This window comes from Rhizophagus irregularis, chromosome 29 (genome assembly GCF_026210795.1).
Source record: "Rhizophagus irregularis chromosome 29, complete sequence".
NCBI lineage: Eukaryota > Fungi > Glomeromycota > Glomeromycetes > Glomerales > Glomeraceae > Rhizophagus > Rhizophagus irregularis.
This window is the reverse complement of record NC_089457.1, coordinates 1,691,880-1,719,277: the sequence shown is the minus strand read 5'-3', so window position 1 is coordinate 1,719,277 and position 27,398 is coordinate 1,691,880. Positions and strand designations below refer to the sequence as shown.

At 38.3% G+C, this 27,398-nt stretch overlaps 8 protein-coding genes across 8 annotated transcripts; 7 read left to right on the top strand and 1 right to left on the bottom strand.

The window, feature by feature from the left end:
• Positions 1-1,008: 1,008 nt before the first annotated feature.
• Positions 1,009-1,446, top strand: OCT59_019716 (uncharacterized protein; the record flags this gene model as incomplete). Its single annotated transcript, XM_066143737.1, has 1 exon — positions 1,009-1,446. One exon carries the CDS (start codon positions 1,009-1,011, stop codon positions 1,444-1,446), a length of 438 nt encoding a protein of 145 aa, XP_066005460.1.
• A 236-nt stretch (positions 1,447-1,682) lies between these two features.
• On the top strand, positions 1,683-2,213 carry OCT59_019715 (uncharacterized protein; the record flags this gene model as incomplete). Its single annotated transcript, XM_066143736.1, has 1 exon — positions 1,683-2,213. One exon carries the CDS (start codon positions 1,683-1,685, stop codon positions 2,211-2,213), a length of 531 nt encoding a protein of 176 aa, XP_066005459.1.
• A 1,634-nt stretch (positions 2,214-3,847) lies between these two features.
• Positions 3,848-4,147, bottom strand: OCT59_019714 (uncharacterized protein; the record flags this gene model as incomplete). Its single annotated transcript, XM_066143735.1, has 1 exon — positions 3,848-4,147. One exon carries the CDS (start codon positions 4,145-4,147, stop codon positions 3,848-3,850), a length of 300 nt encoding a protein of 99 aa, XP_066005458.1.
• Positions 4,148-4,456: 309 nt separating this feature from the next.
• Positions 4,457-5,597, top strand: OCT59_019713 (uncharacterized protein; the record flags this gene model as incomplete). The annotated part of the gene is made up of 9 exons (XM_066143734.1): positions 4,457-4,459; positions 4,548-4,588; positions 4,695-4,723; positions 4,796-4,830; positions 4,927-4,966; positions 5,045-5,109; positions 5,311-5,353; positions 5,436-5,472; positions 5,555-5,597. 9 exons carry the CDS (start codon positions 4,457-4,459, stop codon positions 5,595-5,597), a joined length of 336 nt encoding a protein of 111 aa, XP_066005457.1.
• Positions 5,598-6,860: 1,263 nt separating this feature from the next.
• OCT59_019712 (uncharacterized protein) lies at positions 6,861-8,626 on the top strand (the record flags this gene model as incomplete). Its single annotated transcript, XM_066143733.1, has 3 exons — positions 6,861-6,914; positions 7,235-7,897; positions 7,967-8,626. 3 exons carry the CDS (start codon positions 6,861-6,863, stop codon positions 8,624-8,626), a joined length of 1,377 nt encoding a protein of 458 aa, XP_066005456.1.
• Positions 8,627-8,709: 83 nt separating this feature from the next.
• On the top strand, positions 8,710-10,554 carry OCT59_019711 (uncharacterized protein; the record flags this gene model as incomplete). The annotated part of the gene is made up of 4 exons (XM_066143732.1): positions 8,710-8,884; positions 8,969-9,581; positions 9,659-9,779; positions 9,928-10,554. The coding sequence occupies 4 exons, from the start codon at positions 8,710-8,712 to the stop codon at positions 10,552-10,554; spliced, it is 1,536 nt and encodes a 511-aa protein (XP_066005455.1).
• Positions 10,555-10,667: 113 nt separating this feature from the next.
• On the top strand, positions 10,668-11,138 carry OCT59_019710 (uncharacterized protein; the record flags this gene model as incomplete). Its single annotated transcript, XM_025330731.2, has 1 exon — positions 10,668-11,138. One exon carries the CDS (start codon positions 10,668-10,670, stop codon positions 11,136-11,138), a length of 471 nt encoding a protein of 156 aa, XP_025170012.2.
• Positions 11,139-11,231: 93 nt separating this feature from the next.
• On the top strand, positions 11,232-11,660 carry OCT59_019709 (uncharacterized protein; the record flags this gene model as incomplete). Its single annotated transcript, XM_066143731.1, has 1 exon — positions 11,232-11,660. One exon carries the CDS (start codon positions 11,232-11,234, stop codon positions 11,658-11,660), a length of 429 nt encoding a protein of 142 aa, XP_066005454.1.
• Positions 11,661-27,398: the final 15,738 nt, after the last annotated feature.

Genomic DNA, 27,398 nt, shown 5'->3' with positions numbered 1-27,398 from the left:
CCACATACAGAACAGACCAATTATATAATTGACAAAGCTGAAATGCCTGATGATGGTAAACAGGGGAAAGGCGTAAACTGTACATTAAGTTTAGTTTGGCATGCAATTCTAAAGTATAATCGTGGGGAAAAAAAATTGGTTATCACATGTGATAATTGTGTTGGTCAAAATAAAAATAATTATTCTTTATTTTTTTATTCATGGTTAATTGATTGTGGGTTATACGAAGAAATTGAGTTGAATTTTATGATACCTGGACATACCAAATTTATTTGTGATAGCTGTTTTGGCCTAATTAAAGTTCTTTATCGGAAAAGCAAAGTAAATACTATAGATGACATAGTTTTTATTATCAATCGTTCTACTACAGTCCATCTTAATACTTCCCAGCGTTATATAAATAGAAAAGGGTTTCAATATTATAATTTTAAAAACTACTTTCAAAGGTACAAAAAATTACTTAACGTCCAAAAACAACATCACTTTTATTTCACTTCACGATATCCTGGAGTAGTTGTCGTTGGGCTGGATGTGGGAGGTGCAAGCACCACTCACCTTCGGGTCTACGACCCGTCGCAGTACCTATATGGCCCCTACGGGGCTCAGGAATCCCCATATATCCGCCACAATCTGGGACAACATCTGGAACAAATATATATACCAAATAACTAGAAAATAATAGAAAAGGAAGCAAAAACGGATATAATGAGAGGGTTGTCCCGGATGTGGCAGATGTGGCAGATGTTTCAGAAAAAATATGAGAGGACATCCCCCCCAGAAAAAGTTTTATTTTTACCCCTCCAGATCCGCCACATCCGGAACATCTGGAACAAGTCAGGATTCCGTCTAATAATCTGTTGGAAGCAGTGAGATAGCAAACTAGGTTAGTTAAGCAAGGTAAGCCCCGTAAGCCCCCAAGGTCTATAGAGCCAGTAAGACTAACTCCGTCTCAGCCCCCATCAGAAAAAATAAGTAATTGAACAATGGGTATACCATAAGTAACATACAATGATGAACTTACACGCAGCCACTTCTCTTGCCGAAGACCTTGGTCTTGATCTTATAGTCATCTATGGAATCCATAAATGGATCCAAATGCGGGCATCGCCCCTCAACGACCCAGATATAGTAAGAGAGATGGTCAGAAACCTTCTAGTCAAAGAATTCGGAAAGCATCTCAAGATAAACAGACTCTGGTACAACTGTTGTAAAGCCGAGTTGTGTAAGCGACATGAGAAAGCCGAGGAGGCATACGACAGGGCAGTAGAAAAGAAGGAAAAAGCGGGAGATGATCTTGGTCAATCATTTGAGGAGGAGGGTATTAGAAATCGTGAACTTCATGAGCTTAATTGGAAGGCATATCAAAAGGCTTGTAAAGAGTTATCGGAAGCTAGAAAAGAGCATTGTATGGTAAGGTGGGCTGTTGAGCGGTGTGGATTTCACTAGATATATGTGGATTGAAAAAGGGGAAGGGAAGATTTAGAGCAGTCGTAAAGGTTCGTGGTTTATAGTTTTTTTTTACCCCTAGAAGATAACCAGATATAACCAGAGGACCGCAGAACCGCAGGACCACAGGACTACAGGAGGGTAACCTGGTAGGAGTGCAGATCTTTGGAAAAAATATATTCGGCAATTGAAGATTAGGTAACTATAAATTAGTACTCGATTTGATAGAACAAAAAATGACTGCCCAAACTAGCACTCAAGCTCAAGTTATCCCCAAGTTCAGTGAACAGAAGAAGGCTTTTAGTATTAATGAGCTTAAATGGCTCATTAACGCTGCAAAGAATATGAGGGATCTCAATCAAGCTAAAGGTTATCTTTGCAGTTACTTTATCCCCTGCTCCAACCCGCATGGAGTCTTCATGTGGCAGTCAGAAATCAAAAACCTCGAGCACATCCCTGATAAAAATATTAATAAACTTATCCGTCCAATTACCAAAGTCTTTTACACACAATCTGAACAGGGTCCTTTACAAAAGGTTGAATTTAATATCAACAAATGGTTTATGATTAAATATAGTACTGTATGTGTAGCTACCTGTGACCCTCAAAAATCCCGTATCTTTAAACTAGGTGGCCAACTTTATCTCAATATCTTCCCAGGATTCCTCCATATCCTGCGTCCGATATCCACTTTTGAATCTACAACCCACCTCGCGGTTAAATTTATCTTCTCCCACATTCAGGATATCTGGTGTTCAGGCGATTAGAATCTTACTGAGTATATCATAAAGTGGTTGGCCGGTGTGGCAGCTGGAAGGAAAATGTATTTAATTCTCTACCTGAAATCTGGGCAGGGTTGGGGTAAGAATATTATAACAGATTTCATTTAACGTAGTGTCTTAGGTCACAGGTCGAAGGGGCACCATTGTCCAAAATTCAAAAAATGCAAATTCCACATTTTTCTGGAAAATGGTGGGAAATTGTGGAAAATGCTGCATTACGCTGAGCAATTTTTTGGAATAGCATTGTTACAACATTGTCCGATTTAGCAAATTTTATGAAAATTTGGGAAAATGCTACATTATATCTCAAATGTAACATTTCGTAACATTTCATAACATTGTTATAACATTGTCATTAAAATCAAATTTTGCTTTTTTTTTGTCAAATGTTCCAATTTTCTTGCAAATGGTGCATTTTTATGAAAATTCCACATTTTATTTCAAATGTAATAACATTTCATAAAATTGTTATAACATTGTCAATTAAAATTAAATTTTGCTTTTTTTTTGTCAAATGTTCCAATTTTCTTGCAAATGGTGCATTTTTACGAAAATGCCACATTTTATCTTCAATGTGATATCATTGTAACAACATTTCATAAAATTGTTGTAACATTGTCAATTAAAATCAAATTTTGTCAAATATTCCAATTTTCTGGCAAATGGTGCATTTTTTTATGAAAATTCTATATTTTTTGTCAAATGTTGCATATTTTCAGCAAATTTTATGTTTTTTTGGTCAAATGTTTCATTTTCGTCAGAATGTTAAAATGTTACATTTTTTTTTTGAAAATGCTCAATAATATGGCATTACACTGGAAAATGTAGCATTTCACCAAATTACACTAAAAAGCATCACAATTATCACATTTTTTGGAAAATTCCACATTACACTAAAAAATGTAGCAATATACTAGATTATGTAGCATTACACTAAAAAATACCGCAATTACACTAGACGATGTAGCATTACACTAAAAAGTACCACAATTATCATATTTTTTAGAAAATTTCGCGTTATACTGGAAAATGTAACATTATGCTAGAAAATGCGGAATTGCACTAAAAAACGCGGAATTGCACTAAAAAACACAAAAAAAATACTACAATTACACAGGATAACGTAGCATTACACTTAATTACATTAGATAATTTTTTATTTATTTGTAAAATTACAGACATTATTAAATTTATAATATTTATATTCTAACGCATTATTTAACATTAAATTCACATTGTTAATATTAACAATGTATCAACACGATGTGTTGTTTAATTTATATATACGAAACCTTACTACTGAAGACTCCCTCTTTTTGTCACTATAAACAGGCAGAGGGAGCAGCAATGGCTCTCCCCCTATAGGTACTTTATGGCCTCTACCTGTTTACAGAGGAGGGGCTTTTCGTAAAGTTATTAGATTGATATATATATATGTATATATATAAGTATATATATACATCTATCAAAAAATTATAATAAAAAAAAAATTATTTCGGGGGAAAAAGCCCCTATTTATATAAATTTTATATCACGTGCATCACGTGATATTACTTAATAATTACCGCAGCTTAGCTGCGGTATAACGAAAAAAAAATTAAGCTTTTTTTAGCAAAAGCTTAATTTTTTTTTCTCACGGCCTTTACTTCCCCTTCTTTCGCCATTTCACCTTCCCTGTTTCTCTCACCTTCCCCTTCCCCCTTTCCCTTTCGTTCTCCCCCTCCCTTTTCGTTCCATTTCCCCTTTCCTTTTCGTTCTCCCCTCCCTTTTCGTTCCATTTCCCTTTCGTTCTCCCCCTCCCTTTTCGTTCCATTTCCCCTTTCCTTTTCGTTCCCCCTCCCTTTTTGTTTCATTTTCCCCTTTCCCCTTTTGTTCTTCCTCCCTTTTCGTCCTTTTCCCTTTCGTTTTCCCCTTTCCATTTTCGTTCTTCTTTTTCCCTTCCCTTCCCCTTTTACCATAAATTAGAAATATCGGAAATTTCCTTTCAGAAAAACAAAAGGGTAAGTTTCGAATTGTTCGATTCGAAACTTTAATATTTTTTTTATTTTTTAGGAAACGTTTCTAACGTTTCCTATATCTTCTTTTTTTTATAGGTCTTTTCGCCGTATTCAACTTGGAAAAACAAAACTTTTTTTAAAAAAATCTTTTAATTTAGGAAACATTACTAACGTTTCCAATAATTCTTTTTTTTTGTAGGTTTTTTTGGCGTACTCGACTTAGAAAACGAAATGGTAAGTTTCGAGGTGTTCGCCTCGAAACTTTTTTTCTAAATTCTTTTTAGGAAATATACTGACGTTTCCTTTCTTTTTTTTTTTATAGATTTTTCGGTGGTTTGACTTTGGGAAACGAGAAACCGAAAGGTAAGTTTCGAAGCGTTTTGCTTCGAAACTTTTTTTTAAAAAAAAAATTTTTTAATTTTTTGTAAGGAAACGTTTCTAAGTTTCCTTTTCCTTTTTCTTTTTGTAGGAACGCCGGACGAAATTTTTGGGTGAAAGGTAATATTTTCATTTTTTTTGTTAATAATTTTTTCTACGAAACGTTAACTAACGTTTCAGTTTTTTTTATAGATCCATGGCTTCGCCTCCAGGACGAGATTTCGAAGGTAAATATTTACCTTCGAATCAATTTTGTTTTTTTTTTTGTTTAACGAAACGTTAGTAAACGTTTACTAACGTTTCGTTTATCTTTATTTTTGTAGTTTATTTTCCGGTCGCCTTCTGTATGGAAGAATTTTGAAGGTAAATATAAGAACCTTTGAAGTTTATTTGTTTTATTTACAATGAAACGTTTACTAACTTTCAGTTTTCATTTTTTAGGTTCCAGGATGCCGTTTCAACATTTCGAAGGTATTAGAACTTCGAAATTATTGGATTTTTGTTATGTAACGAAACATTGTTTAAAGTTTCGTTTATTTATTTTTTTTTTTGTAGGTTAAAGGAACGGAAAAATGAAAGGGAAAGGTGAAGACGAAAGGGGAAAGAGAAAGGGGAAAGAGAAAGGGAAAACCGAAATGGAGTGGGGAACATTTCGAAGGTATACTTCGAAATGTTTGTTATACCTTCAAAATGTTTTCTTTTTTTAGGTTCGGTGGCTCCTTGGACATACTGGAATTCAATATTTTGAAGGTATATTATACTTCGAAATATCTTTTATTTTGATTTTTTTCAACGAAACATATATTAACGTTTCGTTTTTTTCTTTTTTTAGGTTTGGCGGTCCTTGTATGGAATTTAACATTTCAAAGGTATATAACTTCGAAATGTTTTTTATTTTGATTTTTTTCAACGAAACGTATATTAATGTTTCATTTTTTTTTCTTTTTTAAGTTTTCACCGGCTTTTACTTCGGCACTGGACATTTGATACATAAATGAATTAGAGGTGTGGATTATCCATAGATCATCGGATATCTGATGAATATAGATCAATATAGATTCTCATCGTTAAATAATAATTGTGCATTTGTTAATAAATAATATTGTAATAAATTATGTAAAATTATTAAATCAGTGTTTTAAATTGTCACAGCGTTTACACTAAATTGTTTAAAATTATTACTAAATTTCACACAATTGTCCAAAATTATTGCAAAATTTCACTAAATTGTCTCCGAAAATGTTGCATTTTATACCGTTTACACTCAATTGTCCAAAATCGGTAAAACATTTTCACTCAATTGTCCGAAATTATCCTAAATTTCACTAAATTATTCAAAGATTTAACTAACATTTACCGAAAAAATGCAAAATTCACCACAATTTTCCACAATTTGCATTACGTTTGCACAACATTGCTAAAAATTCGCCTAAATTTTCAACAATTTACATAACATTACTAAAAATACACTACAATTTACCACCATTTGCATTACGTTTGCATAAAATTACTAAAAATTCACTATAATTCACCACAATTTGCATTACGTTTACATAACATTACTAAAAATTTGACTAAATTTACTACAATTTGCATTATGTTTGCATAACATTACTAAAAATTTGACTAAATTTACTACAATTTGCATTACGTTTACATAAAATTACTAAAAATTTGACTAAATTTACCACAATTCGTATTACGTTTACATAAAATTACTAAAAATTTGACTAAATTTACCACAATTCGTATTACGTTTACATAAAATTACTAAAAATTTGACTAAATTTACTACAATTTGCATTACGTTTACATAAAATTACTAAAAATTTGCCTAAAATTCACCTCAATTTACATTACGTTTGCATAAAATTACTAAAAATTTAACTAAATTCACCACAATTTGCACTTCGTTTGCATATCATTACTAAAGATTTGCCTAAAATTTCCCACAATTTAATGATAATTTACTGAAAAATTTCTCAACATTTGAATTAGGAATTCTGTAGGAATTCCGCCATTTTGACAAAATTTGCCAAATTGTAAGTCCTCCATTATCCCAAAATTGTAACACAATTTACCCCAATTTACCGGGATAATTCTCAATTTGCCAGAAAAATTCCAGGCAAATTTTGCGACAATGACATCTGTTCGACCTGTGGGTACTCAACTTGTTTATAAGACCAGCGATTCTTAAACGATTCTTGGAAGTTTCAATGGGCAATTACAGGGTAAGGTTCTTCTTCTTCTCGAGGAAATGCCTACAGAAAAAAGCCAGTGGAATAATCTGTATCGATCGTTGAAGGATAAGGTAACAGGCGACATAATGGAAATCCATGAAAAATACAAGACGCCAACATATTACAAAAACTTTATATCCACCATTGTACTCACCAATGAAAATGCTCTCAGAGTGGAGAATGATGATAGGCGCACAGTATTCTTGGATGTGTCACCATCCCGCAAGAAGGGACCTCAACTACTTTAAGAAATCCCGGTGATGCTATGAAATACCCAGGCGCCAGAGCGAGGCATTCTATGCTTACTTGAGAGCCATTGCAGACGCTACCCAGACTTCAATGGGAATCCACCACCTATGACAACATCTAAGCAGGATCGCATCGTATCAAGCTGCCACCCACCCTATTTCAATTAGCAAGGACAACACACATAGTAAAAAATCATATAACTGACCTACCTGTTCAAGAATTTTATAGGGTATATACTTCATACTGTGAAACTCATTGCATTACACCCCTATCAAAGATAAACGCTTCTAGAATCCTATCAAATGAGTTGGGTATAAATAGCAGAAAAATACGTATAGGTAATGCAACACCGCGAGTTTACAGCATATCCAGGGAGGACCTTTACAAAAAGTTTCTCACCAAAAAATGGATTCATGAAACAGACGAGATAGACATAGAAGGAATAAATGTAGAAACTCCTGAGAAGCCCGCATCTGATCCAAATGCCTTAGTGAAGTTCTTGGCAAATATATATAATCCAGCTAGTAAATCGCAAGTAGATCAAGAGGAAGTGGAGCTAGTTGTTGAGAAACCTGTTGAAGAAAAACCTACTGAAAAGCAACCAGTTTCCAAAAAGACTCCACCACCAGTACCACTTAAGCCTGATTGCTTGAAGGTAAAACCCGCACCTGTCATCAATAAGAATCCTATTCCTGAGGAATCTTCAGCTCCTATAGAGTCAGATACTGATGAAACTATAGATAGCTTTTCGGACTATTATCTATCTGATGAGGAACCTGCACTTAAAGCTAATAATGATTACAACGTTTTAGATGACTTGTTATCAGACTCAGATCTTACAACTGTGAACCCAGCTCCTGAGCAATAACCCGAGTCTCCTGCAGAATCTTCTGCAAAATCCGAATCCCTCGCAGATTTCAAATCTTCTACAGAACCTGTAGTAGAACTGACTCTCAAAGAGCAACCTATCCCAGAACCCGACACAGAACTAGAAGTTGACTGGGATCCTGAACCAAAGAAAGGTACTCAAGCATACTGGGCTTGGCATGAAAGACACCGATGGGATCGTAAGCCATGGGTTAAGAATTCAAAGGACCAGGTCTTCAATGATCTCTGTAATACAGGTAAGGAATTATGGGCCAAGTACCAAGACACATCAGACGAATATGATTGGGACATGCTTGTGTTTGAAGTAGAAGAATGTCCCATAACGCATATTGAGGACAAGTACCAATACTACCTTAGGGAGGTAGTAGACCGCTTCAAGGACTGGATAGAATATAATGGGGACTTACCTAAAACACCCAGTCGTAAAGAGCTTGCAGATCTAATAAGAGCATATAAGGAGCATCATGATGCCGAGATTATCCCTACCACCTCTGGTTATGAAACTATGAAGATGAATAAGGGTAAGGCACGAGAAATCCCAGAGAAGCGTCTAAAGACCGAGATGGAACGACAGTGGGAGGCCGCTAATGGATTTGTAGACGAGCTGGATATTGATGAGGCCTGTGATATGATTGACTTTTTTTAATAAGATAAGCGCCTCTTAGTTATCTTATATTTTTTATATAAAAAACCTATATTACAATTGAATACAATTCATAGTTATATCAAATGGCCTATTTAAAAATTGCACGTGCTTTACCTACAAGATCAGATATCAAAGAACTACAGTATTCAGGCGCAAGATTTTCTAGAGGAGCAATAGCAAGACTTGGACAGCAACTCCAATCCCGGTATCCAACTCATAAATTTCAGATCCTGCTCCTCTATGAAAACTGGAAACCCGGTGGATGGACATCAGAAAACCAACCAGCCAGCCTCTTTTCACTATTGGACCATTATAATGAAGCATAACTACCGGATGATGCAGATCCTGATTACTTTGAACGATTCATAATTTATGTGAGAGATGCTCCACCGGTTGCAGGAGGATGCAATGGGGAGCTAAATGATTGCCTGTATAAATGCCTGAAGCATATCTATGGTATATTCTCTAAAATACCTGAGACTATAAAGAAGCCCGAATATATCAAAAAGGCATTAGATCTCAATCGTGATGCTCCAGTTCCAGTCTCATATATGGATAAGGTTGAACAACTTGCAGGAAGCCTTGCACTTAATATTGTAGGGGATTCTACTCAAATTTCCAAAAGCAAATCTGACAGACGTGCAACTCTCATCCTGTCTGAAGGCCACTACTCTCTTGCACTGAATCCCGGAAGACTCCACCCTAGTAAATTAGATAGAAAACAAAAGTCTCCCTTTATTTATCGTGAAGATGGGGTTAATAATGTAGTAACAATATACAATGGTAAAACAGTTAAGTCTCTTACAGTTAGACAGTTTCAGAAAGGTAAGAACTCTGATAGTTACTCCTTCATCCCTATTGAGAAGAATCGTAAAACTGGAATATATGAAACACTTGAGGAAACATACCAGAGGATCCATGAAGAGCGGGATTCCTTTCTACAGGCTACAAAGAAGTTCGGCTAGGAATCGACTTATCTTACCACAACTGGTCATATAAGAGAACTGCTCTCTGGCTTTTCGAACGGTTTAGTGTAGGAGTTCCAGCTAATGATCCTCTTGATCCAGTCGAAGCAGAGTGGATAAGTGATGCAATGATGGGAGGTCTTATCTGGGCAGACAATGAATGGAAGGCAATACGATGTGACAAGTTTGTATCCAAGTATCTAGCAATCAAATGCAAACTTTCCAATCTGACAAGGTAAGTTTCAAATACTCAAAGACTTTGTAAACCACAGAGGTTATGCCTTGTATGGATTATTTCATGCTAAGGTAAGTGGTAATGACATTCTCTTCTGACAGAATAAGAGGGGAGTCTATACATTCATTGACTTACAACGAGCAAAGAAACTTGGACTCGATATACAGTTAATCCAGGATGGAAAGCCAAATGCCTTGATATATGACAGAGAAGCAAGAATTCCTGGGACTGTAATATTTGGTGAGTATGTTCACTTTCTCTTCAATATAAAGAACCAGGGTGGCGTGGCTGGTCGTGTTGCAAAGAGAGTTCTCAATACATTATGGGGAGCACTCTGCCAGAGGAAACGCAATTACAAGACACTCACCACAGATCAAACAGATCCATTCAAGTTTCCGGAAGGCCACACACTTGACTCCATCATACCAGTAGGATCTGACCAGTGGCGATTCCAGTTCACAAATCCAGGTAGTTCCTTCAAGGGTGAGTATCCTAGGATCGCTCCATTCTTATTAGCACATGGACGGAAAACGACTTCAGAGTTATTAGAACCATATAAGGATAAAGTACGACGCATCCATACAGATGGATTTATTCTAGAGGAACAGCCGAGTAGTCTTACACTTATCACTTGTCCAGAAAATGCATCCAAAGCATTAAAAGCTCTCAAGTTTGAAACCGCAGGATACTGCCATGTGAAAAATGCAAACAAGGTTATCTGGACATGATTGCTAAGAATGCGGTTGGGTTTACAGTAGGTATATATATTTTTTCTTGCTTGAATGTAAAGTCAATTTGAAGATTCCTATTTATTACAAAGTACAAAAAAGTATAAGGAATCATGTCAACATATACCGAATTAGCAAGCATTATTAACAGCACTGACAGCATTAGTGATGAAGTTATTTATGATGCATCATGCAATCAGTTCATTATTGTCTCTGATGAAACTGTCCTCAAGATTATCCATGTATTGAAAGACACTATAGTAGTCGCATTAGTATCTGGGTTTAGCAAAACCAGCTACCTTGTCCAGGATCATGTGAAGTATATCAAGAGAATCCAGACGGCAAAGTCTCCTGTATCATATGTGAAGTTCGTGGCCAGAAAACTCTTCCCAGATAATGCAGCATATACTGCTAAGATAGCAAAGATTTGTGAATCATACAAGAATAAACAAGCTCTTCTAGACAAACTTGAAGCCCTCTTCGAGTTGTATTATAATGTGACTAAGGACCCATCAACAGGTCCCCCAAAGCGAGCTGTCACTATGAATGAGGCTGAGAAAACCTTAGCAGAACTTCTTGCATAAGCGGCTCCTGTATGAATTTAGTTTATATTTTTTATCCATGTGTAATGGGCATACAGTAATTGAAGATAGCTATAGTATAAGTAACATAACATCATGTTGGACCGATTACCAGTAGAAATAGTCGAACGCATTGTCGCAAAGATCCCGGATACTGACCTTATTGCAGCAAGTAAAGTAGATAGTGTGTGGTGGCAGGAGGTTCGTCGAGAGGCATATAAGAGGTGGAAAAATTATGCTACTGCAATTGGGAATATATACTGGGAAATCCAGGCTCTTGGAAAGCGGTTTGAAAAGGGGGATATTGAGTGGATAACATTTGAAGATGTAAACGACTCCTATAAAAACTGGATAAACTGCCTCACCGAGGATCAGCTTTATATTATGGAAAAAATGCTTAGGAATGGGATGGTCGTAGATTCCCAGGAAAGGGAAACCATAGAGTATGCATTAAGTGAACAAAGATGGGAAGGCGACCCTTGGGGACTGAACTGGGAGTGGAATGAATGGACTCAACAGGAGTAAGCATTTTGTACTTGCAGATTTATATTTTTTTTTTGTATTTTTCAACAAGGGCTGATGACCATGTAACCTTATCATCAGGTATCCTCGTATTTTGTGACAAGGACTGATGACCATGTAACCTTATCATCAGGTATTCTTGTTTTTTTTGATAAGGACTGATAAGGACTGATAGATCTCTTACCGCCGATCTATTGACCAAAAATTTTCAGAAAGAAAATTTTATATCTTCGTACTAACAACTCTTATATTTTACCCAACTCATACCTTTTAACATGTCTAGAAACTTTGCTAAAAGAGGTGGCGGAAGCTATAATCCTAACAGTAATAAGGCTGCTCGTCAAGAAAAGAAAAATAACAACAAAAAACAACTCTCCGATACTGGCTCTGATAGTGATAATAATTCTCAAAAACGTTCCCGTATACTTACAAAAGACTCCATGGATGAAGACTATGAAGATTTCGTTGCCGACGCGCCGGCTGACGGTGGTTTAGTTGGTTCAACTTCGACCGCTATTCCTCAACAAAATAATTCCCGCAGCACCGCCCAAGAAAATACTCAAGCTTCTACCCCAAATAATTCTGCTGCGCCCACTGCGCCTGGCCAAGACGCGTCCTCTGGAGCTAACGCGTCAATTCATGCACCTCGAAACAAAGAAAATAGCTCATCCCCTAACGCGTCTCTTAATATGGACGTAAATGATGGTACATCGCCTGATCAGGCTGTCGATCCCTCCCCTACTATTACCATTAATCGTCAAGATTTCCTGGCTGCGGCTGCGCCCAACTCCGCTCCCCAAACTCTAGAGAAACTTAAAACTAATAAGGCAATCATAGACGCCGTCAATAATCTGTTCTTAGAAACTTATGAATCATATACCGGTCGGGCTCGTATGACTGGTTCAGGGGACGCTAAACGTCTCATCATCCATTTTCACACTGCGGAGGCTCGTGATTTGTGTGTTGGTAGTACACACTCTGAATTTCCGGACCTACAATTCCACTTGTACGATCCCAAACAGCTCCGATCTGATGAAGATCTCCGTGCCATCCAAGTCACCGATATACCCTTTTTCATCACAAAACCTCAGCTACAATCCTACTTCAAGAAATTTGGCAATTTGCTCTCCCTACATCTATATTCAAGGAAAGGCGCTAAGATGCAACAAGCCCGCATCGTCTATGATCATGCCGATGCCATCTCCCGTTTTACAACCCAATGGGCAGTCTACTGTTTTTCCACTTGTTTGCGTGTAACTCCCTGTCATTACTCGGTGGATCAAAAAGCTGCTCGTCGTGAATTTGTTGCTGTCCTTTCTGGACTCCCTGCTAACACTAAAGATATCCATCTCGCTCCATTAGTTAAAGAACATGGAGCCAAAGCTATTAATATTCCTCTTTCCTTAAACTCATATAAACCTAAACCATGGGCTTATGTTACCTTCAATTCACAAGCGACAATGGATGCCGCTATGGAACAAACAATTGGATTCCAAGGTCGTACTCTTCGGTGGGGTACTTCCAACGATTCAAAAGCTCTTTGCCACCGATGTGGTAAACTCGGCTGTGCTCCTACCTCTTGCCCGCTCAATCAACATCGTGGACGCTCACGTACACGTGATCCTGTTGCCGCCCTTAAAGACCGTTTTAATATTGGCCAAAGACCTGCTCAACAAAGAACTCCACGTAATAATTCTAGGTCTCGCTCTCGCTCTAAATCTCGAGATCGTTCTGCCTCTGCTCAACGTCCGAATTCACACTCTAACCGCCCTTATAATAAAAATAATAACTCTAACAATACTAAACCCTCCTCCTCTGGTCCAGTTAACTCCTCCTCAACTGCTCATGGACGCACGCCTTCCAATAATCGAAAAGGCAAAGATAGATCTGTTTCTTTTTCGTCCAATGCTCGTGCTCCACTCCCGGATCCGAATTCTTCTAATGCTCTTGAGGCTGCCCTTAAGATACTTAACGTATTGCAAACCCTTCAACAAGATGTTGCTCGTGTGGAATCCCGCATCTCACATCTTGAACTTAACAATCAACGGCTATCTGCTATTGAAGCCCATTTAGGCATCAATCCTCCTTCCGCTCCTGTTGTCAATTCTGAACCTGATCGGATGGAAGAAGACCCTCCTGAAAATACTGGTACCTTAATCCCACATCCTAATGCTCCTTCGTCTTCTGGTCCTAAGAAATCCACTCCCCCCAAAACTACACCTACCATTGTTCCGCACTCAGCTCTTACATCCACTTCTACCCCTTCCCCGCAAGACGAATTGAACTCGGTTATCCAAGATCAAAAAGCGATTAAAGATACTTTACAATCGCTCACTGGTTCCATTCAAGGTTTTATTGCTTCTCTTGGTGGTTCTCCCTCCGATCGAGCTTCAGCTCCTTCGCAATAACTGACTTCTTAACTCTCCTCCCCGTTTATAATTATCATTGTGTTCTAATGACTGACAATTTTGATTATGATACGTTTGTTCGAAACCCACCCAACTCTGAAGATATTTTTAATTTTTCTGAACATGAATCTTTATTTACTACTTCAAATTCTTCCCCTATCCCCAATTCTTTTACTATTTCATCTTTTAATGTTAATGGTCTTCGCCATAATAGTCAAGTTAAAATGGAACAAATTTTAAACTTTTTCAATCTTAAACATATTTCTTTTGGTGGTATCGTAGATACCCATTTATCCCCCAAACAAATTCATTTTTTATCTAAACGCCTTCCTAATTATACTGTCTTTTCCTCTGACATAGATAAAACTAAACAAGTCAAATCTACTGGTGGCGTTTCCCTTTTTATTGAAAAATCCCTTGCTTCTCATGTACAAGATTTTGTTTCACATTCCTCGCGTATTTTATCTGTTGATCTTTATTTTAAAGGCAACGTTAAATTTCGCATTTTTGTAATATACATTCCCCCTATTTCTGATTCTAAATTACGATCAGAAACTATTGACCTTCTTTTACAACTTCTGGTGCAAACCAAACAACAAAATTTTTATCACACCATTTGTGGTGATTTTAATATGCACCTTGACACTTATTACCCTATTTATTTTAATCGCCCTGCTATTGCTTCTCAACGAGCTCATCGTTTGTTACATCATCTTTTATCACATGGCTATGAAGAAACCATTCCTGTTAACGCTTCTGATTCCTTAGGCACCTTTCACCGTGATGATCAAGTTACTCGTATAGACTATATTTGGTCATGCCCAATGCTAAAAAGCTTTGCTCTCACTTCTTATATATTTGATGCCCAAGACACTTGCTCCTCCGATCATAATCCTATCATCACATATTTTGATGATTCACTCCTGATCACGTCTATTAAGGTTGCTCGTGCTAAACAACTTCAACGTCAGACTCGCCGCATTTTTAAATTTGATTCAGTCACTGATCAACAATGGGAATTCTTTTCCACTCATACTGACTCCTTATGCGACATTCCTCCTACAACTTTCTTAACATGGCACATCAATCAACAATGCGAATATTTACATTCCCGTATTGTGAAAGCTGCTAATGCCTCCCTTCCGTCTGTTCTTGTTGGAAATCAACACACGCCTACGGTGCCCAAGGATTTGGAAGCCTTAACTCAACACTATCGTTTCCTTAGCCGACTTTTGCATTCAATACGCTTATTGCGAAAATATCCTTTCACGTATTATAATAGATATGAACGTACTTGGTCCACTCATTTCATTCGACTTCAAAAAATTCTTCATCTTTATAAGAAGGTTTTTCCTTCTCCCCCTACTTTACCTACTTCTTTATCCACATGTAGGCAAGACGATTTTAGTTCTTTATTAGAATCCTTAAAGACTATTTCCAGTGCCCTTTATGGCCTCCTTCTTCTCAAAGAAAAAGATTTTCAAGATTCTTCCATTCGTGCCAAATTGGATGATAGGGACAACAATTTTGAAACAGATATTTCCTCATTTATTAATTCTGCTCTCTCACGGACTCGACGCCGTATTACTTTAGATCGTGTCTTTATTGACCATCCCACACAGCCAAAACTTTTAACAGACCCACATGATATTGATGACGCTGTCATCAACCACTTCCAGAATTCCGTTCCTATTAAATCATCTCCTCCTGATAACATTTCCGCTCTTCCGGAAAGATGGTCTTCTGCTTATCGCCCTATGGACGATGTGGATTCTTCTATTTATAATCCTTTATTGGATCCTCCTACTCTTGAAGAATGGTTGTCTACGGTCTCTTCTATGCCTAACGACAAAGCTCCTGGTCCCTCTATGATTACTTATGAGATGCTTAAACATCTAGGTTCCAATACTTCTGCTTTAGTCTTAATCCTAGTCCAATCATGCCTCCGCATTGCAGATATTTCTGATTTATGGCGTCAAGCTATGGTTTTCCCTATCCCTAAACCTCACGAATGGAAATGTCAACTCAAGAATACAAGACCTATTACTTTACTTGAAGTAATTAGGAAATCTTTGGTCAAGCTCTTTTATAATCGTCTCGCTTCCATTTTGGCTTCGAATGAAGTTCTCAAAGGAGGAAACTTCGCCGGTCTCCCTGGTGGTTCTTGTCGCGACCCTATTGTCGTCCTGGAATCTATTATCCATGATGCTCATGTCAACAAATCGCCGCTTTGGATTCTTTCACAAGATATTTCGAAGGCTTTCGACTCGGTTGATCTCAAGATGTTGCGTTTTGCTTTAGAACGTATTAAACTTCCTGCTTCTGCCACCAAGTTTATTTTATCCCTTTTCATGAAACGCTCTAATTGCGTTTTTACTGCTCATGGAACTACACCTCCTTACCGCGTTCGTATTGGTATAGATCAAGGCGAAGTTATCTCTCCTTTACTATGGGTTATATATATAGACCCTTTATTGACTGCTCTTAAGAATGAAATGATGGATCCATATATACTTCATGCTCCTTTTTTATCTAATCCCTTGGCTGAGACAAGTTCAGATGGATTACGAATCAACAACTTGGTCTTTATGGATGACTCCACTTTAATATCATCATCCAAATCTGGAATGGAATCGATGCTCTCTATTACGGAAGAATTTTATCAAATCAATAATACCTCCGCTAATCACAACAAATATGTTTTAATTACTAACTCGTTGCCTTCCTCTTCAGTTTCTTCGCCTTCTCCAGTCGTGTTTGACTTGCAATTATCTGGATTGAACAAAGTTCCTTCCATTTCTATTGTGCCCATCTCCATGAATAGCTCTTTCCGCTTCTTGGGCGTCTGGTTCAATGTCGCTGGATCTCGCGATTTTGTCAGAAATCAAGTTGCTAGAGAATGTAACTCTTTCGCTGCCACCGTTCGCCCTGCCAAACTATCTGCTAAACAAGTAGTTTATTTACACAACACCGTCCTTATTCCGAAATTGGAATATCGCATGCAAGTCACACACCTCTCTGAATCTGAATGTGCCTCGGCAACCAGCAGTATCCGTTCCTTGGTTAAACACAAGGCCAATTTTTCACGTGTACTCCCGGATTTCATTTTATTTTTATCTCAAGGCTTGGGATTGATTAATTTATTTTTTCACCAATCACAAACACATTTAACTAATTTATTTTTGTTAGCTAATTCTTCTTCTTCCTTTATGAAAACTTTATTTTTATATAGATTACGTTTAATTCAATTCTCCTTTTTGATTCCTATTTCCCCTTTGTTAGTTAAAGATTGGACTATATGGTCTAAACTTTTTGCTTTTAAACAGGATTATATCGCTTACACTATTGCTCTCCTGACCACCACTCCTTTCAAGTTGTCGCGTTCTCGACTTTCAACTTTGCCTGACCTCACCATATCTGACGGTCATACGCCTTTATTTGAAGTGATGACTCCAAAAATTTTTATATCTTACTTCCGACGTCTAAGATGTTTGCAACTCTATTACCTATCTCAACTTATTACGCCTCATGGAACCCATATGATCACTTGGAATTTTTATTTATCCAATTTATCAAGTAGGAAAGGTCATCGAGTCCTTTCGCACAAATGGTTTAACGACATTCACCAATGTGTCATTGTCCCAAATTCCAATTCTCTACTCTTGGATCAATTCTCTTCCGATGCTATCCCTTCAAACATTGACTTGGTTCCAGCTTTTGGTTTCTCTAGAAAATCCATGAAATGGATCGTGACTTTGAACGAAGATGGCTCTCCTCTTTTTGGAAAACAACTTAGTAAACAACAATATTCCTGCAAGATTGTCCATTAGACCTCTGATTGTGTGACTCGACCTAATGATGTTATCACGCTCACTCCTTGTCCTGGTTGTTCTAAACATGTACCGGTTACCCATACTAAAAGCAATCCAACAGATGTTACTCCTCTATGTATCATCCCAAAACTTTCTCCTCTTAGATCTTTAATTCTCCCAACCACGCAGGAGCGTATTAGACATGACACCACCACTATTACTTCTCCTTTTACTTGGGCGGACCTTGACGAGTCTGTGAGATCCTATTATGGTCGTTTGGACATTCAACCTAATTTTTCACATGAAGATGTGGTTACTCTTCCTTCTCCTTCTCCTCCTTCCTTTTTGGGTCCGGCTGCTCCTCTTGCTTTTGCTGCCTCACCGTTAGCGACTCCTCCTGATAATCATTATTGTTTTTATACCGATGGTTCTTTAATTAACCTTGGCACTCCTGATGTTTCTATGGGTTGGTCTTGGGTTCAAGTTCTCGATGGCGCTGGTTTTTTCCAATCTATCGCTGCCCACGCTCATGGAATTATTCACAATTGGCCTTCTTCTACAAGAGCTGAAATTGCCGCTATACATGCTGCTCTTACAGTTACTCCTCCCTTTTCAACGGTCACTATTCATACTGACTCTCAATCTGCCATAGATGGTCTTCGTCTATGTGCTACCTTTTCTTATTCCAACAGTAGGCTTTATTACAAGACCACTAATTTTGAGCTCTGGGCTATTATTGAACGTCTCATTTAATCAAAATTTTTGTCCGTCACAGCTGTCAAAGTGAAAGGTCACTCTGGTAATTTTTACAACGACTACGCGGACTCTTTGGCCAACTCTGCGCTTACCTCTTCTTCAGCAATTCTTCTTTCTGATCTGGATCAAGTATCTCCTCACGATTTCTTATTAATATATGATGATATTTTATGCGAATCTAACCCACGACGCCTATTTAAGCAATATTCGCAAATGCTGTGGATGCATAGATTAACGCGTTTATCGCGGTTTAACTTTACCATTGCTTTATCTTCTACCTCAGATTTCGTGATTGATTGGGATCTTACCTGGTTCTCTTTAAACTCTGAACCTCAGCATGACGCTTCTTTTACTCGTGCTCATGCTTCCTCTCATCGCACCTTCAAATTCAAACTCTTTTTGGAAGATTTACCTACTTTGGAACATCTTAAAAGAATTCGCCCGGACTTATATATCGACATCTTATTGTGTCGTTCATGTCTCGACTCCAAGGAAGATTTCATGCACTTGTTTATGTGCAAATGTAGACGAATCGCTATGGAACTGATTCTCCTCTCCTACCAACATCATTTTATCAACAAACTTCAAGAAGCTGGTGATCTCGTTAAGAAAGATCCCTCTTTAATTATTAACAAATTTAAATCTCTTCCTTGTTGGTCCTTTTCTTCTTCAAATTGGACTTCATATAGTCTCGTCCGTGGCTGCCTTCCGAAATCCTTTGTCGAATTTTTTGAAGAACTTTCTATTCCACGTAACTCTGCGATGAAGGTTATCTCTGCTATCCACAATCACTTTATCCAAAAGATCAGAAAACGAATTTGGCTACCGCGCTCCTATGATAAATCTAAATGGGAAGACGCGATGAATATTACTCATAAACTCAAACTTTCTCGGCCTTCAAATTTGCCAAAGTCCACGTACTTACCTTTCTCAACTTTACCTCCTCCGACCCTTTCCGACGCCGCACGTGACTCCGACGTTGATTATTTAATGAACTCGATGAAATATGGTTTGCCTTGGTTTAATCACTATTCGGGTTTTATGGGTCGTCTAACGGTGCAACTTACTAACAGCTTTAGCAGGGTGGTGTGTCGATTTTAATAATGGGCGCATTGTTCGTTGGTTTGTTTGCATAGTTGCCTCTTCTTAGGTTGAAATATATTTAGGCGGGGGATCGGGATAGTTTTAGTGTTATGCGATTTTTCTTTTTGAATTATTTTATAGCTTTATTACTGTTTTGGAGACTATATAGTTTTGTTTTTAGTTAATTTTATTTTTCTTTTTTTGTACTTTGAAAATTTTATTTTATTTTTGTAAGTTCGTTAAATAAATTTAATAAAGATAAAGGCTACTATGCCATATTTGCCTTGATAAGGACTGATGAGATCTCTTACCGCCGATCTATTGACCAAAAATTTTCGGAAAGAAAATTTATATATCTTCGTACTAACAACTCTTATATTTTACCCAACTCATACCTTCTAACATGTCTAGAAACCTTGCTAGAAGAGGTGGCGGCAGCTATAACCCTAACAGTAATAAGGCTGCTCGTCAAGAAAAGAAAAATAATAAAAAACAACTCTCCGATAACTCTGGTTCTGATAGTGATAATAATTCTCAAAAACGTTCCCGTATACTCACAAAAGACTCCATGGATGAAGACTATGAAGATTTCGTCGCCGACGCGCCGGCTGACGGTGGTTTAGTTGGTTCAACTTCGACCGCTATTCCTCAACAAAATAATTCCCGCAGCACTGCCCAAGAAAATACTCAAGCATCTACCCCGAACAATTCTGCTGCGCCCACTGCGCCTGGCCAAGACGCGTCCTCTGGAACTAACGCGTCTATTCATGCACCTTGAAACAAAGAAATTCATCCCTTAACGCGTCCCCTAATATGGACGTGCATGATGGTTCATCGCCCGATCAGGTTGTCGATCCCTCCCCTACTATTACCATTAATCGTCAAGATTTCCTGGCTGCGGCTGCGCCCAACTCCGCTCCACAAACTCTTGAAAAACTTAAAACTAATAAGGCAATTATAGATGCCGTAAACAATTTATTTTTAGAAACCTACGAATCATATACCGGTCGGGCTCGTATGACTGGTTCAGGGGACGCTAAACGTCTTATTATTCATTTTCACACTGCGAAGGCTCGTGACTTATGTGTTGGTAGTACGCACTCTGAATTTCCGGACCTACAATTCCACTTGTATGACCCCAAACAACTCCGATCTGATGAAGATCTCCGTGCCATTCAAGTCACCGATATACCGTTCTTCATCACGAAACCTCAACTTCAATCCTACTTCAAGAAATTTGGCAATTTGCTCTCCCTCCATCTCTATTCAAGGAAAGGCGCTAAGATGCAACAAGCCCGCATCGTCTATGATCATGCCGACGCCATCGCCCGTTTTACCACCCAATGGGCCGTCTACTGTTTTTCCACCTGTTTGCGTGTAACTCCCTGTCATTACTCTGTGGAACAAAAGGCTGCTCGTCGTGAATTCGTTGCAGTTCTCTCTGGTCTCCCTGCTAATACTAAAGATATCCATCTTGCTCCGTTGGTTAAAGAACATGGAGCTAAGGCCATCAACATCCCTCTCTCCTTAAATTCATATAAACCTAAGCCTTGGGCTTATGTTACTTTTAATTCACAAGAGACAATGGACGCCGCCATGGAACAGACTATTGGATTCCAAGGTCGTACTCTTAGATGGGGTTCATCCAACGATTCGAAAGCTCTTTGCCACAGATGTGGTAAACTTGGTTGTGCTCCTACCTCTTGCCCGCTCAATCAACGTCGTGGTCGCTCACGTACATGCGATCCCGTTGCTGCTCTTAAAGAACGTTTCAATATTGGCCAGAGGCCTGTTCAACATATCCCGCGTAATAATTCTCGGTCTCGATCTAGATCTAAATCTCGGGATCGTTCTGCCTCTGCTCACCGTTCTAATTCCAGCTCTAACGGTTCTAATAATAATAATAATAATAATCAGCATATTAATCATAACAACCCTCCCCCCTCTGGTTCAACAGGTTCCTCTTCTTCTGCTCATAGACGCACGCCCTCAAACAATCGAAAAGGCAAAGATCGATCTGTTTCATTTTCGTCCAATGCCCGCGCTCCTCTCCCGGATCCTAATTCTTCTAATGCCCTTGAGGCAGCTCTCAATATTCTTAATGTTTTGAAGACTCTACAACAAGATGTTGCTCGTGTTGAATCCCGCATCTCGTCCCTTGAGCTTAACAACCAACGGCTTTCTGCTATAGAAGCTCATTTAGGCATTAATCCTCCCCCTGCACCTGTCGTTAATTCTGAACCTGATCGAATGGAAGAAGATCCTCCTGAATCCACTGGCACTTTAATCCAGCATCCCAATGCTCCCTTATCTTCTGGTCCTATTAAATCCTCCTCCTCTAAATCTACATCCAACAAAGCTCCGCACTCTGCTCCCGCTTCCACTTCTACCCCTTCCCCGCAAGACGAATTGAACTCAGTCATTCAAGATCAAAAAGCGATTAAAGACACTTTACAATCGCTCACTGGTTCCATCCAAGGTTTCATTGCTTCTCTTGGTGGTCCTCCCTCTGATCGAGCTTCAGCTCCTTCGCAATAACTGATTTCTCACCTTATTTCCCCGTAATTTATTATCATAGTGCTCTAATGTCTGACAACTTTAATTATGATACATTTGTTCGAAACCCACCCAACCCTGTAGATATTTATAATTTTTCAGAACAGGAATCTTTATTTACTACTTCAACTTCTTTTCCTATCCCCAATTCCTTTAATATTTCATCCTTTAATGTTAATGGCCTTCGCCATAACAGTCAAATCAAAATTGAACAAATTTCTAATTTTTTCAATCTTAAACATATTTCTTTTGGTGGTATTGTAGATACCCATCTGTCCCCTAAACAAATTCACTTTCTATCTAAACGCCTTCCTAATTATACTGTCTTTTCATCTGACATACATAACTCTAGAGTAGTTAAATCCACTGGTGGCGTTTCCCTTTTTATTGAAAAATCCCTTGCTTCCCATGTACAAGATTTTGTTTCACATTCCTCGCGTATTCTATCTGTTGACCTTTATTTTAAAGGGAACGTTAAATTACAAATTTTTGTTATATACATCCCTCCTTTTTCCGATTCTAAATTACGATCAGAAACTATTGACCTTCTTCTTCAATTACTGGTGCAAACTAAACAACAAAATTTTTATCACGCCATTTGTGGCGATTTTAATATGCACCTTGATTCCTATTACCCTATTTATTTTAATCGCCCTTCAGTTGCTACTACATCATCTTTTATCTCATGGCTATGAAGAAACTATACCTGTTAACGCTTCTGATTCCTTAGGCACCTTTCATCGTGACGACCAAATCACTCATATAGATTATGTTTGGTCTTGCCCAATGCTCAAAGGCTTTGCTCTTACTTCCTACATATTTGACGCCCAAGATACATGTTCTTCTGACCATAATCCCGTCATCACATATTTTGACGATTCACTCTTGATTGCGTCCATCAAGGTTGCTTGTGCTAAACAACTTCAACGTCGAACTCGCCGCATATTTAAATTTGACTCAGTCACTGCTCAACAATGGGAATCCTTTTCTACTCATGCTGACTCCTTATGCGACGTCCCTCCTTCAACCTTTTCCACATGGCATATCAACCAACAATGCGAATATCTACATTCTCGTATTGTGAAAGCTGCCAATGCTTCTCTTCCCTCTGTCACGATTGGTAATCAATATACACCTACGATGCCCAAGGATTTGGAAGCTTTAACTCAACATTATCGTTTCCTCAGCCGTCTTTTGCATTCGATACGTTTATTGCGAAAATATCCTTCCACATATTATACTAGATATGAGCGTACTTGGTCCACTCATTTCATTAGACTTCAAAACATTCTTCATCTTTATAGGAAGGTTATCCCTTCTCCCCCTATTTTACCTACTTCCTTGTCCACATGTAGGCAAGACGGTTTTAATTCTTTATTAAATTCCTTGAAGACTATTTCCAGTGCCCTCCATGGCCTCCTTCTTCTTAAAGAAAAAGATTTTCAAGATTCTTCCATTCGTGCTAAATTGGATGATAGGGACAACAATTTCGAATCTGATATCTCCTCATTTATTGATTCCGCCCTCTCAAGGACTCGACGTCGTATTACTTTGGATCGTGTCTTTATCGACCACCCTACACAACCAAAATTATTAACGGACCCACATGATATTGATGACGCTGTTATCGACCATTTCCAAAATTCCGTTCCCATAAAATCATCTCCTCCAGATAACATTTCACTTCTCCCTGAAAGATGGTCTTCTGTTTATCATCCTATGGACGATGTGGATTCTTCTATTTATAATTCTCTATTAGATCCTCCTACTCTAGAAGAATGGTTGTCTACGGTCTCTTCTATGCCTAATGACAAAGCTCCTGGTCCTTCTATGATTACCTATGAGATGCTTAAACATCTGGGTCCCACCACTTCAGCTTTGGTTTTAATTTTGGTCCAATCATGCCTTCACACTGCTGATATTCCTGATTTATGGCGGGAAGCCATGGTCTTCCCTATCCCCAAACCTCACGAATGGAAATGTCAACTCAAAAACACAAGACCTATTACTTTACTTGAAGTAATTAGAAAATCTTTGGTCAAGCTCTTTTATAATCGTCTTGCTTCCATTTTGGCTTTGAATGAAGTTCTTAAAGGAGGTAACTTCACTGGTCTCCCTGGTGGTTCTTGTCGCGATCCTATTGTCGTACTTGAATCTATTATCCATGATGCTCATGTCAACAAATCACCGCTTTGGATCCTTTCACAAGATATTTCGAAGGCTTTCGACTCGGTTGATCTCAAGATGTTGCGTTTCGCTTTAGAACGCATTAAACTCCCTGCTTCTGCTACCAAATTTATCTTATCCCTTTTTATGAAACGCTCTAATCGCGTTTTCACTGCTCATGGAATTACTCCTTCTTACCGTGTCCGCATTGGTATAGATCAAGGCGAAGTTATCTCTCCTTTACTTTGGGTTATATATATCGACCCTTTATTGACTGTTCTTAAGAATGAAATGATGGATCTATATATACTTCATGCTCCTTCCTTATCTGATCCCTTGGCTGAGACAAATTCAGATGGATTACGAATCAACAACTTGGTCTTTATGGATGATTCTACTTTAATTTCATCATCCAAATCTGGAATGGAATCAATGCTCTCTATTACGGAAGAATTTTATCAAATCAACAATACTTCCGCTAATCACAACAAATATGTTTTAATTACTAATTCGTTGCCCCCCACTTCAGCTCTTTCACCTTCTCCAGTCGTGTTTGACTTGCAAGTATCTGGACTGAACAAAGTTCCCTACATTTCTATTGTGCCTATCTCCATGAATAGCTCTTTCCGCTTCCTGGACGTCTGGTTCAACGTCGCTGGTTCCCGCGACTTTGTTAAGAAACAAGTTGCTCGTGAATGCAATTCCTTCGCGGCTATTGTTCGCCCTGCCAAATTATCTGCAAAACAAGTTGTTTACCTACACAATACCGTCCTTATTCCGAAACTGGAATATCGCACGCAAGTCACTCACCTCTCAGAATCTGATTGTGCCTCGGCAACCAGCAGTATCCGTTCCCTGGTTAAACATAAGGCCAACTTCTCACGTACCCTTCCAGATTCTATTTTGTTTTTATCTCAAGGCTTGGGATTGATTAATTTGTTTTTTCACCAATCACAAACACATTTAACTAATTTATTTTTATTAGCTAATTCTTCTTCTTTTTTTATGAAAGATTTATTTTTATATAGATTACGTTTAATACAATTTTCCTTTTTAATTCCTATTTCCCCATTGTTAGTTAAAGATTGGACTATTTGGTCTAAACTTTTTGCTTTTAAACAGGATTATATCGCTTGCACTATTGCTCTCCTGACCACCACTCCTTTCAAGTTGTCACGTTCACAACTTTCAACTCTGCCTGACCTTACTATACCAGATGGTCATACGCCTTTATTTGATATTATGACTCCAAAAATTTTTATATCTTATTTCCGACGCCTTAGAAGTTTGCAGCTTTATTACCTATCTCAATTTATCACGCCTCAAGGAACCCATATGATCACTTGGAATGTTTATTTATCCAACCTATCAAGTAGGAAAGGTCATCGAGTCCTCCCGCATAAATGGTTCAACGACATTCACCAATGCGCTACTATTCCATATTTCAATTCCTTACTCTTGGATCATTTCTCCTCTGATGCTATTCCCTCAAACGTTGACTTGGTTCCAGCCTTTGGTTCCTCTCGAAAATCCATGAAATGGATCGTGACTTTGGATGAAGATGGTTCTCCTTTATTTGGAAAACAACTCAGTAAACAACAATACTCCTGCAAGATTGTCCATTGGACCTCTGACTGTGTGACTCGACCTAATGATGTTATCACGCTCACTCCTTGTCCTGGTTGTTCTAAACATGTCCCGGTTACCCATATTAAACGCAATCCAACAGATGTTACTCCTTTATGTATCATCCCAAAACTTTATCCTCTTAGATCTTTAATTCTCCCAACTACGCAAGAGCGTATTAGACATGACACCACCATTATTACCTCTCCCTTTACTTGGGCAGATCTTGACGAGACTGTAAGATCGTATTATGGTCGTTTGGACATTCATCCTAATTTTTCACAAGTAGATGTGGCTATTCTCCCTTCTCCTACGCTTCCTCTTTCTGCGGGCTCGGCTACCCCCCTTGCTTTTGCTGCCTCTCCGTTAGCGACTCCTCCCGGCAACCATTATTGTTTTTATACCGATGGTTTCTTAATTAACCTTGGCACTCCTGATGTTTCAATGGGTTGGTCTTGGGTTCAAGTCCTTGATGGCGCTGGTTTTTTCCAATCTATCGCTGCTTATGCTCATGGGATTATCCATAATTGGCCTTCCTCTACAAGAGCTGAAACCGCTGCTATACATGCTGCCCTCATAGTCACTCCTCCTTCTTCAACGGTCACTATTTATACTGACTCTCAATCTGCCATAGATGGTCTTCGTCTATGTGCTTCCTCTTCTTATTCCAATAGTAGGCTTTATTACAAGACCACCAATTTTGAACTCTGGGCTATTATTGAACATCTTATTTCCTTCAAGTCTCTATCCGTCACGGCTGTTAAAGTGAAAGGTCACTCTGGTAATTTTTATAATGACTACGCGGATTCTTTGGCCAACTCTGCGCATACTTCTTCTTCGGCAATTCTTCTCTCTGATCTGGATCAAGTATCTCCTCATGATTTCATATTAAAATATGATGATATTTTATGCGAATCCAACCCTCGACGCCTATTCAAGCAATATTCGCAGATGCTGTGAATGCATAGATTAACGCATTTATCGCGTTTTAACTTTTCCATTACTTTATCTTCCTTTTCAGATTTCGTGATTGATTGGGATCTTACTTGGTTCTTGTTAAATTCTGAACCTCAACACGATGCCTCTTTTACCCGTGCTCATGCTTCCTCTCATCACACCTTCAAATTCAAACTCTTTTTGGATGATTTGCCTACTCTGGAACATCTCAAAAGGATTCGCCCGGACTTGTATATCGACATTTTATCGTGTCATTCGTGCCTCGACTCAAAGGAAGATTTTATGCACCTTTTTATGTGCAAATGTTGAAGAATTGCAATGGAACAACTTCTCCTCTCCTATCAAAAACATTTTATCAGCAAACTTCAAGAAGCTGG